This window comes from Brachyhypopomus gauderio, unplaced genomic scaffold (assembly GCF_052324685.1).
Source record: "Brachyhypopomus gauderio isolate BG-103 unplaced genomic scaffold, BGAUD_0.2 sc51, whole genome shotgun sequence".
Taxonomy (NCBI): Eukaryota; Metazoa; Chordata; class Actinopteri; order Gymnotiformes; family Hypopomidae; genus Brachyhypopomus; species Brachyhypopomus gauderio.
Genome location: NW_027506876.1, coordinates 1,569,161 through 1,585,391, shown reverse-complemented (window position 1 = coordinate 1,585,391; position 16,231 = coordinate 1,569,161). Strand labels below are relative to the sequence as shown.

Genomic DNA, 16,231 nt, shown 5'->3' with positions numbered 1-16,231 from the left:
GTATTAATCTTTTTACACGAGTATTGCTCCAAATCAATAGCAGCGTTGGTATCGATATTTGGATCGATCCGCCCACCTCTACCTACCATCACCATCGGACATTACAGACCACAGGTTTCCTTATTCTCAATATCAGCATCGGGCGTTTAGTGGAGTTGCGCCTATTGTCGTGTTGGTGTTTGGAAGTGTTGGACTACTGGTTGACCTGTAAGTACTTAACTTAGTAATACGTACCACTAACACATTTTAACCACATCTTAACCACACTATTTTGTTCGTTCCGTTACCTCACGGTTGAATCTCGTGTCTTGACTAAGTTGGTGGAGAATTCAATGTGTTAAAGTGTTTTTATAATGGATGTTGTAGCGCTAACTAACCCAGCCAGATAACGTAGCTACTTATTTGATACTATACGAATATAATTATATTTGGTTCTTTTGTTTAGTAGCTCAGTGATTCCTGTTACAAATATAAAAGCTTATGTGCTAGTTATATTGTACGGTTTTTATTACAGTAGTTTTTTAATTAGTATGCGGGCCGATATTAACGTAATTTAACGCATCGGATATCGGGCGAATGCGGCTGGTCCACTTGAGCTGGACAATAAACGCGCCGTAACGTGAGGAGGGTACGGCTCGAGAAAAGAGACCACCTCCCCGTGGCTGCGTGTGCGTGGCTGCCTGGCCATGGCACAAACGCGTTCCTGATCTCGCGCATGCTCGTTCGTGTGCAAAACGATGGCCGACGCCAGCGTTTAGTGTAAGTTAAAATACCTCGTTTTTGTAGACAAACGAATCTTACATTCTAGTCTTGTATTGGCAGTGTATATGTTCATAAAGTTACTTTATGGAGAGGAAAACATTTAAGAATAGCCTGTTAAGTTCTCTGCATTGTAAACTTCGCATGGGAACAATGAACAATGCTTGACAAATCGGGAATAGGCCTACCAATCAACTGTAAATTGAACAGTGTTTAAAGAGGGGAAGCCATGCGGCTTTTGCAAAAATAAAGTTCTAAATGGAAATATTTTGTTTGTGTGTTTTCATGTATTTCTACCTGAATTTTATCTGCAAAACATTAAGTTTAATGTGCATTGAAGTTTTCAAATCCTTTGCAAACATCCTTATAATGCCATATGGGATGTTTCGTAAATACAAAGAGTGAAGGTATAACTAGTATATGTAGTTATTTATGTAGAAACGGTAAATTTGCATTTATTACTTTTATTTAGAAATTCCTATCACGCGAGACTATAACGGAACTTCACCAGCACGGTGCAGCCAGGATGAGAGAGCCATGGTGAGAGAGTCTCCCAGTCTCGCGCCGTATACTCTTGGAGGACGTTAACATATATAGCTTATAAACCCTTCAGTGATCCGGACTCCAGTTTACCTTCAACCCCCAGCAGCTTCAGTCTGCAGCTGGCTGGAAAATGTTCGAGATAATGAACTAAAACTGATTCTCAACTGGTGGGTCGCGACCCACTACAGCTTGTAAAACAATTAACAGGTTACTCTTCTAATTTTGTACTCGTCTTTTATCTTGGAAAAAAGACAGACACGTACCAGGGATCCAGACTGCGACTAAAATGGTCGCAATCGCGACCAGAAATATTAACTTGCGACTAATATAATTATTTCACTCACCAGTGGCGATACAAATACAAAGCTAAACTATCTACATTCGCACAAATACTAAATGCGATGCCACTCGCTTGCAGAGGTTTAAATGACGCTGATGGCGTGTAGGAACATTCACTGATAACCACACATCTATAATAATAAACCCTTTAAATTTAGTGCTGTCGTTAACGGTCTACCACTGTAGATTCACGTACCCTCCTATAATCTTAATTCGACGTTATCGCTAAACAGTATTCTGAACTAGTAATATAGAGATGTCTAGCTGAATGTCGGCTAGTATATTTAACTCAACATACTCAACATTTTCAAACAAAAGTTATGAACCATCTTCATTTCAACAAATGGCGATTCGGAGCTCGTCGGGATGATTTTAAGCGAGTGGCCGATACGCAGAGTCACCCAAGAGTCTTTAGATGTCTGTCAGCAGAGGCAGGCGGCGTTTCTGGACAACGGAGACCACAGTCACGCAGCACTGGCCACAATAAGTGCCACGATTATGTGGCAGATGCCACAAGGTGCCATTTCTGGGGGGTACAGTGGTCACTTTGTGCTGCTTACACGCCAAACAGGGACCGCACTGTTTTCTTTAGCAGAAAGATACATACATACATATTTTATTGATCGCGAAGGAAATTTAGCAGCCAGTAGCAGTTACACCATAACAGACAGATCACAGTAAAGGACACACAAACCTTTTCACAATAACTTATGACATTCACAAACAACATTCACACCCAATGACCTCTGATATGTTTTGTGATTGGCCAGATGCAGTTCGATTAGCTCTGAGTCTGTTTGCTCACTTCTTTATAACTGTACATAGTTTTAAGTTAATTTTAATGTGATCAAAAGTCACTCATATGCGCACTAGGAAACTTACAACTTTGTAAGAAAATCTACAACTTTGTTTACGTCAGGAATAGATGTATTTTTAAAACATGTTTTTAAAAATATACTCCTGTCACCCCTGCAACGTCTAAGGCACCGTCTACAAATTACCTTAACACGGATGCAAGTGGCGGTCGTAAAGGCTCCAGAGCACTGCGCACTGTTTTTTGCAGTAATTTCAATAGCTTTTAAATGGTCCATCTAAGACCACCAAAGAAGTTTTATTACATTAAGTGCATCCTAAATAGCAACCTATAACTTGTTTTTATCTTATGAAGGATCATTTAAAAACTATTGAATGCTTATTAGTTTGTATATTCTTATATTCTTATGTTTACTGTGTCTTCCCACCCCCACAATGAAATGTAATTTATGTCCTTGATTTCTGATTATTTTCCCATTGTTAATCGGTTTCTCTTTTCGTAAATATCCATCGCACGATAGAAAATGATCTCTAAAGGAATCTAGTCTTGTAAATAGTCACCCTGCAAGATCCTTTGTCTTTTTCAAATCAGTATCTATATTTCAGAGCAAACAAAGTAAATGACACTAATAACATGTATTATTTGAAGCTTGCATGTTAATGTTGTCACCCTGAGTTCATGTAGTCTTGGTAAAGGTCGTAGTGATCTGTGGGATCAGCATTTGAGTTTTCAACCAATCTGTCATTTTCTCCAGTTGTTTGTACATTGTTATTTATTAGTGAAAGACAATATGAGATCAAATATACATTTCACTAAAACGTTATGTTCGTGTTTATAGGAAGCTATGCTTTAGTGCATTCATGTCCAAAGTTCAGACCGGGGAACAATATGCGGCCTGCCAGCACAGTATAAAATGCTCTTGTACAAAAAAAAAAGCTATTTTATATTTCACTAGAAGATGGCAGTAGATCTCGCCTATACTGTAGATCTCAAACACTTTTCACAGCTTTTACAGATGCACTGTAAAAATGACATCTAGATCTATGTTGAGAAACAGTTCGAATAAAGTAGATGTGTTAGATCTGCACCACGTGTGCATGTTTTACTTTTTATGTCAATTTTAATAAATGTGAAGTGTGGAAATAAAATTATTTTATTCTAACCATTTTCATTCCAACAGAAATGTTGAATAAGTTGTCTTAACAGTGAGAGATTTGAGATCTTCTGAAGAGGTGAGTTATATTTTAAACCTGTGACTGATAAATGTCTCAGTATAATCTAAATAAATAAGCAACAGTTTAAAGCACACACAAAGTCTACAGGTAACCTGTAGGCCCAATTGTATCTTTTGGATTTGCATACATAATGCAGCCTTGTTTGTTTTGGGGTCTTTGAACAGACTCCTACTCTTTTTACACACACACAGGCTGGCTATCTTTTAATGCAGTATTAACATAATATCTCCCAATCTCATTATACACACACAGGCTGAGTTATAGACCTTTCTGAACAGGACAATATCTCTGCTATGGTGTTATAATGCAGCCAAAACATTGTAAACAAACAGAACCTATTCTGCAAATATACTATTGCTAGCAAACATAACGTTATTTTCAAATGAAAACCACGACTTACAAATACAAAATGCGATAGTTGTAAATTCATATGTCACTTTCAAGCAAATGCACAGCAACTTTCTAATACATCACACTACACGTACAAATACGTACGTACAAAAAATGTCCTTTGTGGATCATGTGACTTTTTGCACAATTTTAACAGGAGTGCTTTCTAAAGAGGCCAACATCATTTTTACCTTTAATCAACCTGGAAACATGGCACAATGAGTAATCTTGTGCACAGGTGAATTTTCTGTGATATGTTGGTGCTGCCCATAGATTAATTTTCTGGTGCACAATAATTAAAAAGATCAACACTGCTGGAACTCATAAGGAGCTTCAACAGACCAAAGCAGCTCTGCAGCACCATGAGAGAGAAAGGAAGGAAAAGAAGAACTTGGAAAATAAAGTTGATGAACCATACAAAATAAAAGTCCCTATAGACTGGCACATAGAGTGACACTGAACCAAAAAGAGAGAGACACATATCACAACATAGACAAATGTTTTCATTTTAGTGAAGTAATGAAGCCTAGCACTGTCTCCTGGTGGTCTTTAGCATGAAGGTCTTTAGAATGAATGTCTTTAGCATTATGCAGAGCCCAAATTGTTATTTGTCATGATTGTTTCATCTTCATCTCACAATGAATTTGCAATGTCTTTTTCCTATAGGTATTAATGCTATCCACTTTCCTCAACAGGTAAACTTTACCTACATAAACACATTTACCTGTGAGGAGTATGTCAGACTGCTGAAATCAGTAAACATGGAAAAGGAGAGAAGCTACAACTGCTTAGTGTGTGGAAAGAGTTTTACTAAACACAGTGATCTCCAGACACACCAGCGCATTCACACAGGAGAGAAGCCATATCACTGCTCAGAGTGTGAGAAGAGTTTTAGTAGACAGAGTCATCTCAATGAACATCAGCACATTCACACAGGAGAGAAGCCATATCACTGCTCAGAGTGTGGGAAGAGTTTTAGTAGACAGAGTTCTCTCAATGAACACCAGCACATTCACACAGGAGATAAGCCATATCACTGTTCAGAGTGCGGGAAGAGTTTTACTCATCGGAGTACTCTTCATCAGCACCAGCGCATTCACACAGGAGAGAAGCCATATCACTGCTCAGAGTGTGGGAAGAGTTTTACTACAGAGAGTAGTCTCAAGAAACACCAGTGCATTCACACAGGAGAGAAGCCATATCACTGCTCAGAGTGTGGGAAGAGTTTTACTACACAGAGGAGTCTTCAACTGCACCAGCACATTCACACAGGAGAGAAGCCATATCACTGCTCAGAGTGTGGGAAGAGTTTTACTACACAGAGAAATCTTCAACTGCATCAGCGTATTCACACAGGAGAGAAGCCATATCACTGCTCAGAGTGTGGGAAGAGTTTTACTACACAGAGTAATCTTCAACTGCACCAGCGCATTCACACAGGAGAGAAGCCATATCACTGCTCAGAGTGTGGGAAGAGTTTTACTACACAGAGAAATCTTCAACTGCACCAGCGCATTCACACAGGAGAGAAGCCATATCACTGCTCAGTGTGTGGGAAGAGTTTTACTACACAGAGAAATCTTCAACTGCACCAGCACATTCACACAGGAGAGAAGCCATATCACTGCTCAGAGTGTGGGAAGAGTTTTACTACACAGAGAAATCTTCAACTGCACCAGCGTATTCACACAGGAGAGAAGCCATATCACTGCTCAGAGTGTGGGAAGAGTTTTACTACACAGAGTAATCTCAACGAACACCAGCGCATTCACACAGGAGAGAAGCCATATCACTGCTCAGTGTGTGGGAAGAGTTTTACTCAACAGAGTAATCTTAAACGGCACCAGCGTATTCACACAGGAGAGAAGCCATATCACTGCTCAGAGTGTAGGAAGAGTTTTACTACACAGAGATATCTACAGCAACACCAGCACATTCACACATGATAGAAGCCATATCACTGCTCAAAGTGTACGAAAGACTGTCGCTCTATCTTGTTGTTTTATATAAGAAGTTTGTTCTCGTTGCGTTGCAGTACATTAGTCCGGGCTTGTAGAATGCGCATGTGCAGCGTCCGTTGGTCCTTACCGAAAGGATAGGAGAGAGAACTTTGTGCAGCGGTGTGTCTCATTTTCATCTAAAAGTTGTGTGCGTCAATACATAAAAAAGTGACTTCAATATTGTTAGTACTAATGTAGTACATGCTGCAACGAGTGTGATATATGTACTAGGTCGATGCGAGCCGTTATTATTTCGACCTGTGTTGTTAGCAACAACAATTAGCTAGCGAGCTAATTAGCATACCGGTGCGGGAGAAATTCTGTAGCCTTGTTAGCTCGTTACGAGCAATTGAGTAATTTACAGGTGTTCTGTTATATCATTCAGTTTATCTATACATGTTCGGTGATCTGTTAGATGTAACATTTTCATTCATTGGATTAATTTCCCTTTGTCACTGTACTAATTTGGAGGATGTGTTTGTTTGCTTAGCCTTGTAGTAATTGATTGAATGTACTATTAAAGTAATTCATCTGTTTTTCCTGGAATTACAGCCACACACATACAACCCTCTACACATATCGTCACGGGCATCTATCCCAATTCATGTCTGTATCATCCATCTCTCATCCAATCCAATATTCCATGTTCAATAAATAAAGGGTGGATAACCAAAATCTCTCTGAGTCCAGCTCTCTGACCGGAGCTTCCAACCTCCAACGTTCACCAGATCAGCACACACTAGAGCCAGTTACTCTTTCTCATGGTCCTTCGAGCCGGATCGGTGATAACTACAGGGGTTATGGATACACCATGCGAAGGCCCTCACGTACCTTCAGTGCAGCCACGTATCCAGCGAGAGAGATGTCCACCAGCCTACCTTGATGACTACGAAGTGGATTACCACCCAAAGCCAGCTGATGTACCCCATCCGCCGCATAGCCTCTCTCCCTCAGGCGGAACTAATCCTGGATCCCGAGGTAGTAAACCGATGTCACAGGTCAGTGCAAGCTCCACTCCAGGTCGCTCCATAACTGACGCCCTAAGCGATGTTCAAGCAGCCGAACTAGAAGAACATATTAAACGCCTGGAACTGACAGAGCTACATCGCCAGTTTGAGGAGGAGTGCCAAATAGAGGAACAGTGTCAGCTACTAGATAATCGGGCGCGTAAAGCCCTCTTTCAGAGAGAGGAATTGATTAGAGAAAAGGAGAGAGAGAGCCGTCATTTAGATGAGGAAGCTCACGCTGCGCATAGAAGTAAAGAGTTCCTGACCAAGCAGTCCATTCTTCGGAGATGACTGAAAGATGGAGATAGAGCTGGAGAAAGCACATCTCACTGCAGCATATCTTAAGGGGTCTTCTCAACCCTCACACGTTCGTGCGCCTACACCTGTAATTCAACCCATAGTAGCGGCTTTAGACACAATACAACCGAGCTGTGCTTACCCACACCACTCCACACCTAAGGAAGGCATAGCAGTGTTACCAGTACCCGTGAATTCTGTATTTCCTGCCGAAAGCTGTAAGACGAACCCTGCTAAACCGATACCTTTAGCAGTGATACAAGCGCCGTCACCTACTCAGCATAGGGACTCCTGTCCAGAAGCTGTCATCCAACCTGCAGGGAGGAATGAAACACATCGGGACTTTGCCTTATTGAAAATGGGTATGGATAACCTCATGGGTGCGCACTCTCATTTGACGGAGCCACTTAAGTACCAGGTGCTCCTAGACCATTTAAAATTGCCAAGCGCGTACAGACCAGCTCAATCTTATATGCATGATCCTACTCCATACACCACAGCTATGCAGACCCTACAGGATAAATATGGACAACCTCGTCAGCTAGTTCAGAGTGAACTGGGCGCTATACTGAACTCCCCTCCTGTCCGGATAGGCGACGCAGAATGCTTCGATAACTTCCCTCTATCTGTGCATTCATTAGTCGGTATGCTCCGCTCATTAGAAGGTGAGAACGGCTACGAACTAAGATGCGGTTCACATGTAGATAGACTCCTTAGCAAACTCCCTGTGAACTATCGTGATGGATTTGTAGAGTATTGTCTTAATCGTGGCATACTCCAAACTGGAACAGATAGAACTTACACCCTAAGTGAGTTCTCTGTGTGGCTACAACTCAAAGCACAAGCTAAGCGCTGTTACGGTTAGGGGTTCTGTGTTTTCTTTTTGTGTTGTCTGGCGTTGTATGTGGTCTGTTTCCAGGTTCACCAGAAGAGGGTGCAACACCGTAATTAACATCAGGTGCCGGTGATACAAGAAGATTGGATGACGGGTCCTTAAAAGCTTGTGTCGAACCAGAAACGGTACCCTGTGGTGTCTTGAGCAGTAGACTCCACTTGGTCATTGGGGACACTGAGCTGGGTTGCGGTGACCGTTATGAGATCGTTCGGACCGATGGTTATCCTTCGGGTTTATCTTAGATATATCGCTACGCGATTCGAGACGTATAATTAATAGACATACCTCGCTACGCGATTTGAGACATACTGCTAATACATACCGCTACGCGGTTTGAGACATACTGCTATTTAGCTTTGGTATATTTGATGTGTGCGCTGTATAGATTAGTGTGGGGTTATGTATCTACGGGGGATGCTTTTTGTTTTGTTTGTGTTAGTAGGGCTGGGCTGCTGATTTGTTTGGGGGGGATTTGTTTTTTCTCCTGTTTACGTTATAGGGAGTTGGGTAATGTTATTGTATTTTGTTTATTTCTTTGACAAGGTTAGTTAAGTTGATTTGTGGGAGGTAGTTTCTTTTCTTTATTATGTCCTTGTATCGTGGTGTATCGAAGGCTGAATTAAAGGACGACCTGTTCCGTCAGTTGGTGGAGAAAGGGATTATGGGTGAGCGAGAGAACGAGATGGCTGGGATTGTGGGCGATGTCAAAGTGGGTTCACCTGTGGCGGTTGAACTCCCTAGCGCTCTGCCCGAGTCTGTATCCACTAATGTTACAGATTCGGCCCTGGCACTTCGCTTGAAGGAGCTTGAGCTTCGTGCGTTGGAAATTCAGGCGGACAAGGAGGTGCAGTTAAAACAACTGGAACTTGAGGCTCATAGAGCCGGTACAATGCCACCCTATCCTCATATGTCCCCAATTCGAGGTTCAGGTGAGTCCATTGATTTCGATATCAGCAAACAAATACGGTTAGTCCCTAAGTTTCGAGAAACCGAAGTGGACACCTACTTCGATGCCTTTGAGATGCCTATCGAGAAGAGTTTGGTTTATGAGGAAGTTAAGGCGGCGGTGTTGAGAGCATACGAGTTGGTTCCGGAAGCCTACCGCCAACAATTTAGAAGCCGAACGAAAACCGCTGGTCAAACTTATGTTGAGTTTGCAAGGGACATCAGTGGCTTGTTCGATAAGTGGTGTAGAGCATGTGGGGCATCGTCTGTCGAACAGCTTAGAGACATGATTCTGTTAGAGAATTTCAAGAGCGGGTTGCCAGAGAAATTGGCAGTACATTTAAATGAGCAGAAGTATGAGGGGCTTTTTGAAGCTGCCACGGCAGCCGATGAGTATGTACTGACTCATAGAGTTGTTTTTCCTTCTGCGGTGCGCGCGGAGCGAGTTAGAAAACAGGCCTCTGGTACCATGCCTATGGCGGGTGAGAGTCATGATAAAAACACGGTACGAGAAAAAGGTTCTGAAAGCCGAGTGTGTTTTTATTATCGTAAACCTGGTCATGTTATTGCCGAGTGTCGAGTTTTGAAACGTAAGAATGCGCAGCCTTTTACTAAGGACGTTGCTTTGCTTGCGTCTGTTCCGTCGTCTGCCCTTGAGCAGTTAAAAGGGATTCCGGATAAGGCGTTTGCTCCGTTTTTAACCCAAGGAACTGTGTCTATACCTGGGCACTCGGAGAGTGAAACATCAGTAACCATATTGAGAGACACGGGAGCTGCGCAGTCCTTTGTTTTAAGGGGTCTCCTTCCTTTATCGGATGAAACGTATTGTGGGGCTGATCGTCTGATTCAGGGTATGGGTGCTGGTTATGTGTCTGTTCCGTTGCATTTCGTGTGTTCAGACCTTGTAACAGGTACATTTATGGTTGGAGTATGTGAGACGTTGCCTGTTGTCGGGGTTACGTTCATACTAGGTAACGACTTGGCAGGTGACAGAGTGCTTCCTGCCCCCGAAGTTGTGAGATTTACTGAATTGGCCGGTTTGAGTAAGATACCCGTCCAAGAGGATGTAGAGACACGGTCTGAGAAAATACTGTTTGGAGACTGGTCGTGACTGGGATGAGGGTGTTCCTTTGGTTCTATTTGCGGTGAGGGAGACCGTTCAGGAGTCTCTTGGCTTTAGTCCAGCCCAAATCGTTTTCGGACATACCGTTCGAGGACCGTTAAACCTTTTAAAAGAAAAGTGGTTAAACAGCGAGGTCTCTCCGGTGAGTCTTTTGAAGTATGTGAGTCGCTTTAAGGAACACTTGCAGGTTGCTTGTGAGCTGGCCAAGAGAGAACTGGCTAAGGTGCAAGGAAAAATGAAAAAGATATACGACAAACGAGTTGTTGAACGTTCATTCAATCCAGGGGATGAGGTGTTAGTGATGTTGCCTTCGGCTACATCGTTGGGAGCAAAATTCTCTGGGCCCTACCCGGTAGTATCCAGGTTGAGTGATACCAACTACGTGATCCAAACACCTGATCGGAGACGTAAAACCCGTGTATGTCACATCAACATGTTGAAGCGATATATTTCACGCTGTTCTCCGACAGTTGAGTTATTACCGGTTGCTGCTGTTGAAATCGTCTCTTCTCCAGGTGTGGATCCAGACGATGACGACATATCTCCTTCAGTACCTGTCTTAAATGCTCGCTTGCCGAACTCTGCCATCCTACAAAACCTGGATGAGTTTTTATCAGATCTTATAGCCGTTGAGCGAACGTCGGTAAAAGAATTAATTTTGCATTATCCTGGTCTGTTTTCAGATGTTCCTACCCAGACCTCTGAGATTGTTCATGATATCGAGGTGGGTGATCATCCTCCCATTAAGCAGCATGCGTATCGAGTTAGTCCTGCCAAGCGCGCATGTATGCAAACCGAGGTTAAGTATTTGGTTGAACATGGTTTAGCCATTGCGAGTTCTAGCTCTTGGAGTTCGCCCTGCATACTTATTCCTAAGCCTGATGGAACATCACACTTTTGTACTGATTACCGAAAGGTTAATGCAGTTACGCGTTCTGATGCTTTCCCGCTGCCTCGAGTGGATGACTGCATCGATAGAGTTGGTTCTGCATGTTATGTCAGTAAGTTAGACTTGTTAAAAGGATACTGGCAAGTTCCTTTGACACCTCGCGCTTCTGACATATCTGCTTTTGTTACTCCTGACGGATGTCTACAGTATACCGTTATGGCTTTTGGTATGAAAAACGCACCAGCAACCTTTCAAAGGCTGATGAGTCGCGTGTTAAGAGATATACCTGATTGCGAAGCATATTTAGACAATGTAGTGATGCATTCTAAGAGTTGGGACGAACATCTTCACACACTTGAGATGGTGTTTTCTCGTCTGCGAGCGGCATCTCTCACCTTAAATCTAGCCAAATGCGAGTTTGGTAAGGCTACCGTGACTTATTTGGGAAAACTCGTAGGTCTTGGGTGTGTACGACCTGTGGATGCAAAAAGGGGATGTTATCGAGAAATACCCAGTTCCCACTACTCAACGTGAGTTGAGACGTTTCTTAGGTATGGTGGGTTACTACCGGGGATTTTGCCGTAATTTCACTTCTGTTGTGTGTCCTCTTACTAATCTGCTGAGGAAGTCTGTCAAGTTTGTATGGACGTTAGACTGTCAACGTGCGTTTGAAAGTGTCAAAGCTTTGCTCTGTTGTTCACCCGTGCTTGCAGCTCCAGACTTTGAACGACCGTTTAAGTTAGAGGTGGACGCCAGTGGTGTTGGTGCTGGTGCTGTTTTGTTGCAGGAAGACGACTTGGGAATCGATCATCCGGTATCGTATTTCTCGAAGAAGTTTAATTCTTACCAGTCAAACTATTCGACTGTTGAAAAAGAGACCTTGGCCTTGTTACTGGCATTGAAACACTTTGAGGTTTACGTCGGGTCGAGCATGAAGCCTTTGTTGGTATACACCGATCATAATCCGATCGTGTTTTTAAACTGTATGTACAACTCGAACCAGAGACTCATGCGTTGGGCGTTGTTCTTACAAGAATTCAACCTGCACATACAGCATAAAAAGGGGACAGATAACGTAGTGGCAGATGCGTTGTCTAGGTTACCCTAACCCACCGTCTTCACTCTTAAGGGTGGGGGTGTTACGGTTAGGGGTTCTGTGTTTTCTTTTTGTGTTGTCTGGTGTTGTATGTGGTCTGTTTCCAGGTTCACCAGAAGAGGGCGCAACACCGTAATTAACATCAGGTGCCGGTGATACAAGAAGATTGGATGACGGGTCCTTAAAAGCTCGTGTCGAACCAGAAATGGTACCCTGTGGTGTCTTGAGCAGTAGACTCCACTTGGTCATTGGGGACACTGAGCTGGGTTGTGGTGACCGTTATGAGATCGTTCGGACCGATGGTTATCCTTCGGGTTTATCTTAGATATATCGCTATGCGATTCGAGACGTATAATTAATAGACATACTTCGCTACGCGATTTGAGACATACTGCTAATACATACCGCTATGCGGTTTGAGACATACTGCTATTTAGCTTTGGTATATTTGATGTGTGCACTGTATAGATTAGTGTGGGGTTATGTATCTACGGGGGATGCTTTTTGTTTTGTTTGTGTTAGTAGGGCTGGGCTGCTGATTTGTTTGGGGGTTGTTTTTTCTCCTGTTTACGTTATAGGGAGTTAGGTAATGTTATTGTATTTTGTTTGTTATTTCTTTGACTAGGTTAGTTAAGTTGATTTGTGGGAGGTAGTTTCTTTTGTTTATTATGTTGGCCTTGGCCCAGCCTGAAGTATTTGTGTTACCTCCATATTGTATATAATATATGGTCATTATCATTATAAATATATATATCTATATATACATGTTGGGAAAGCGCTACAAATAAATCAATGGCGAATAGCCAGTGAAACGCGGTTCAGTGTCGCCTGATATTTATATATATTTTTTTACTTTAGTTATGTTTATTTTTATGTTGCGGTCCGATCAGCGAGCCGGGGTCATCAGGGCCGTAACAGCGCATTTCTAGTCGAGCCGCTGCCTTATCCTCGGAACAAGTTACGTTGGTGAGAAAAACTAAGAAAGCCTCTAGTATGACCTCAACTGTCTACTATGGAGCGGATGAAGGTGCCTGTAGGAGGCCCAATAAACCCCCTGAACTTAAGGAAGCCTTCTCCAAGCATAAGGAGAAGCCAAAACCTTACTGCCCTTACTGCAATGCGAGAGAACACTATTTGAGTGTCTGTACTAAGTTCAAGCCACTGACTCCCAGCCAGATGGCTTAAAGACAAAGGCTGTTGGCGCTGTGGACGCAATCATAAACCGGACTCCTGCACGCTTAAGAAACCATGCAGCATCTGTAAGGGGCAGCACCTCACAATACTACATGAAGTGGTCTATCAGGAGCCTAACCAGGCTCTTATAGTCAACACTCCCACTGAGACAATCTACCTTGATCGTCCCAATCGACCACAGAGAGTCATGTTGAAAGTAGTCAAGGTTAACCTTCACAATGGCGGCCGTTCACTGGAAACATATACTGTACTGGATGATGGCTCCGAACGGACCCTTATACTTTCCCCTGCCGTTCAGCAAAAAAAAAAAGCCTGAGATCCTGGCATTAAGAACGGTTCGACATGATGTCGTAGATCTTCAAGGTGCCTCTGTGGCCTTCGACATATCACCTGCAAATGACTCAAGCAAGAGATTCAGAGTTCATCATGCCTTCACGGCAGATGAACTCGACCTCTCTGAGCATAGTCACCCTGTTAAAGCCCTAATGGGAAAATACCGACATCTACAGGATTTACCTCTTCAAACTCTAGATAGAGTATGTCCCCTAGTACTTATAGGTTCCGACTTCCCCCATCTGCTCCTCCCTACGCAACCAATAATCGCTGGTCCACCAGGAGCTCCGGTAGCGGTGTGTACACCCCTTGGGTGGACCCTTCAAGGACCTGCTAGCTTAATCCACCCGCCTGCAGGGGAGCAGAGGTGTCTTTTCACAGCACTTGCACCCCCTACCTCCGACCTCCTGCATCACGTAGAGAACCTGTGGCAAGTCGATACCCTGCCCTACATCAGAGGCAAGGTTAGACCAGCAGGCTCTAGCGCTACTAGAGAGCCAAACGACTTGAGTGAAAGTGGGTGGAGTTGAGAGGTATGCAACCCCACTGTTACGACGTAAGAATTCACCGCTACTTGGAGCACCTGAAACTGCCTGTCTTTCCTTACTACGTAGTACAGAACGACGATTAGCTAGAGATGTTGAGCGAGCCGAAGCTTACCACCAGGAGGTAAAGAAGTTAGCACAGGCCGGTTACATACAGAGAGTGGCCCCTGAGGAGGTAGACTCTAGAGAAGAGTCCTGGTTTCTACCGCACCATCTGGTGTATCACAACGGTAAGATGAGGCTGGTGTTCAACTGCTCGTTCCAGTATGGGGGCCAAAGCCTCAACAGTAATCTCCTGACTGGTCCTACCTTGGGACCCTCCTTGTTTGGCGTCCTCCTCCGGTTTCGAGAACACACTGTAGCCATAAGTGGGGATATTAGAGCGACGTAGTTCGGTACTACATGCAGCCCATTAGATTAGATTCAACTTTATTGTCACTGTGCAAGTACAAGTACGCGCCAATGAAATGTGGTTGGCATCTAACCAGAGTGCAATAGAAAACATTATTTACAGAAAGTGCCGTAGTGCTGATTCGTAAATATAAATGTACAATTGAATGTAATATAGAATATAATACAGAATATAATACAGTTATATGGTATATACAGTAATATAGTCTGTGCAATATACAGCAGAGCAGTACTATGACTTGGTTATAGGTATGTTAACAGTGCATAGGAGGTGCGGAGAAGGGTTGTGCAATGTTGTGTAACGTTTAAAGTGACTGTGCAGTGTTCATGAGGATAACCACTTCAGGAAAGAAACTCTTCCTTAGCCTGCTGGTGCGGGAACGGAGGTTCTGGTAACGCCTGCCAGATGGTAAGAGGCTGAAGAGTCTGTGGCTTGGATGGGTAACATCCTTGATGATGTTTCTCGCCCTGCCCAGGCAGCGCTTGCGGTGGATATCCTCCATTGTGGGTAGGTAAGTGCCAATGATGCGCTGCGCTGTTTTTACCACTCGCTGGAGTGCTGTGCGGTCTGCAGCGTGGCAGCTGCTGTACCAAACAGAGATGCAGTTGGTTAGTATGCTCTCGATGGTACAGCAGTAGAAGTTCACCAGGATCTTGGGAGCCAGGTGAGCTTTCTTGAGGCTGCGAAGAAAGTAGAGGTGCTGCCGTGCCTTTTTGATGAGGACAGAGGAGTTCAAGGACCAGGTGAGGTCATTGTAGATGTGGAGTCCGAGAAACTTGAAGCTGGACACCTGGTCCACTGCAGCTCCGCTGATGACGATGGGGGCGTGTGCTTGTTTCCTCGTCCGCCTGAAGTCTATGATGAGCTCCTTTGTTTTGTGTGTGTTGAGTGTCAGGTTGTTGTCATGGCACCATGAGGACAAGTGCTTGTAGGCTGTGTCATCATTGTCTGTGATCAGGCTTATCACTGTGGTGTCATCCGCGAACTTCACTATGGTGTTTGAACCATGAACCGGTACACAGTCATGGGTGAAGAGGGAGTACAGTATCGGGCTCAGAACACAGCCTTGTGGAACGCCAGTGTTTATGGTGATGTGTGGGGAGTGCAGGTTGCCTAGTTTAATGGACTCGAGTCTGTTGGTCAGAAAGTCAGAAATCCAATTACAAAGAGATGTGCTAATGCCCAGATGGTTGAGCTTGGTAATCAGCATGGATGGAATCACCGTGTTGAACGCCGAACTGAAATCGATAAAGAGCATTCTCACATATGAGTTCTGACAGTCCAGGTGGGTCAGTGCAGTGTGTAGTGCTGTGGAGATAGCGTCCTCAGTGGATCTTTTGCTGCGATATGCGAACTGGTGTGGGTCCAGTGTAGCAGGCAAGAGGGTCTTCAAGTGAGATAGAACTAGTCTTTCA

The 16,231-nt window shown here is 43.7% G+C and overlaps 1 protein-coding gene across 1 annotated transcript; it reads left to right on the top strand.

Moving 5' to 3' along the window:
• The first annotated feature begins 157 nt into the window (after positions 1 to 157).
• On the top strand, positions 158 to 6,585 carry LOC143487930 (uncharacterized). Its single transcript, XM_076987234.1, has 2 exons — positions 158 to 207; positions 4,776 to 6,585. The coding sequence occupies exon 2, from the start codon at positions 4,842 to 4,844 to the stop codon at positions 6,024 to 6,026; it is 1,185 nt and encodes a 394-aa protein (XP_076843349.1). The 5' UTR covers positions 158 to 207; positions 4,776 to 4,841; the 3' UTR covers positions 6,027 to 6,585.
• Positions 6,586 to 16,231: the final 9,646 nt, after the last annotated feature.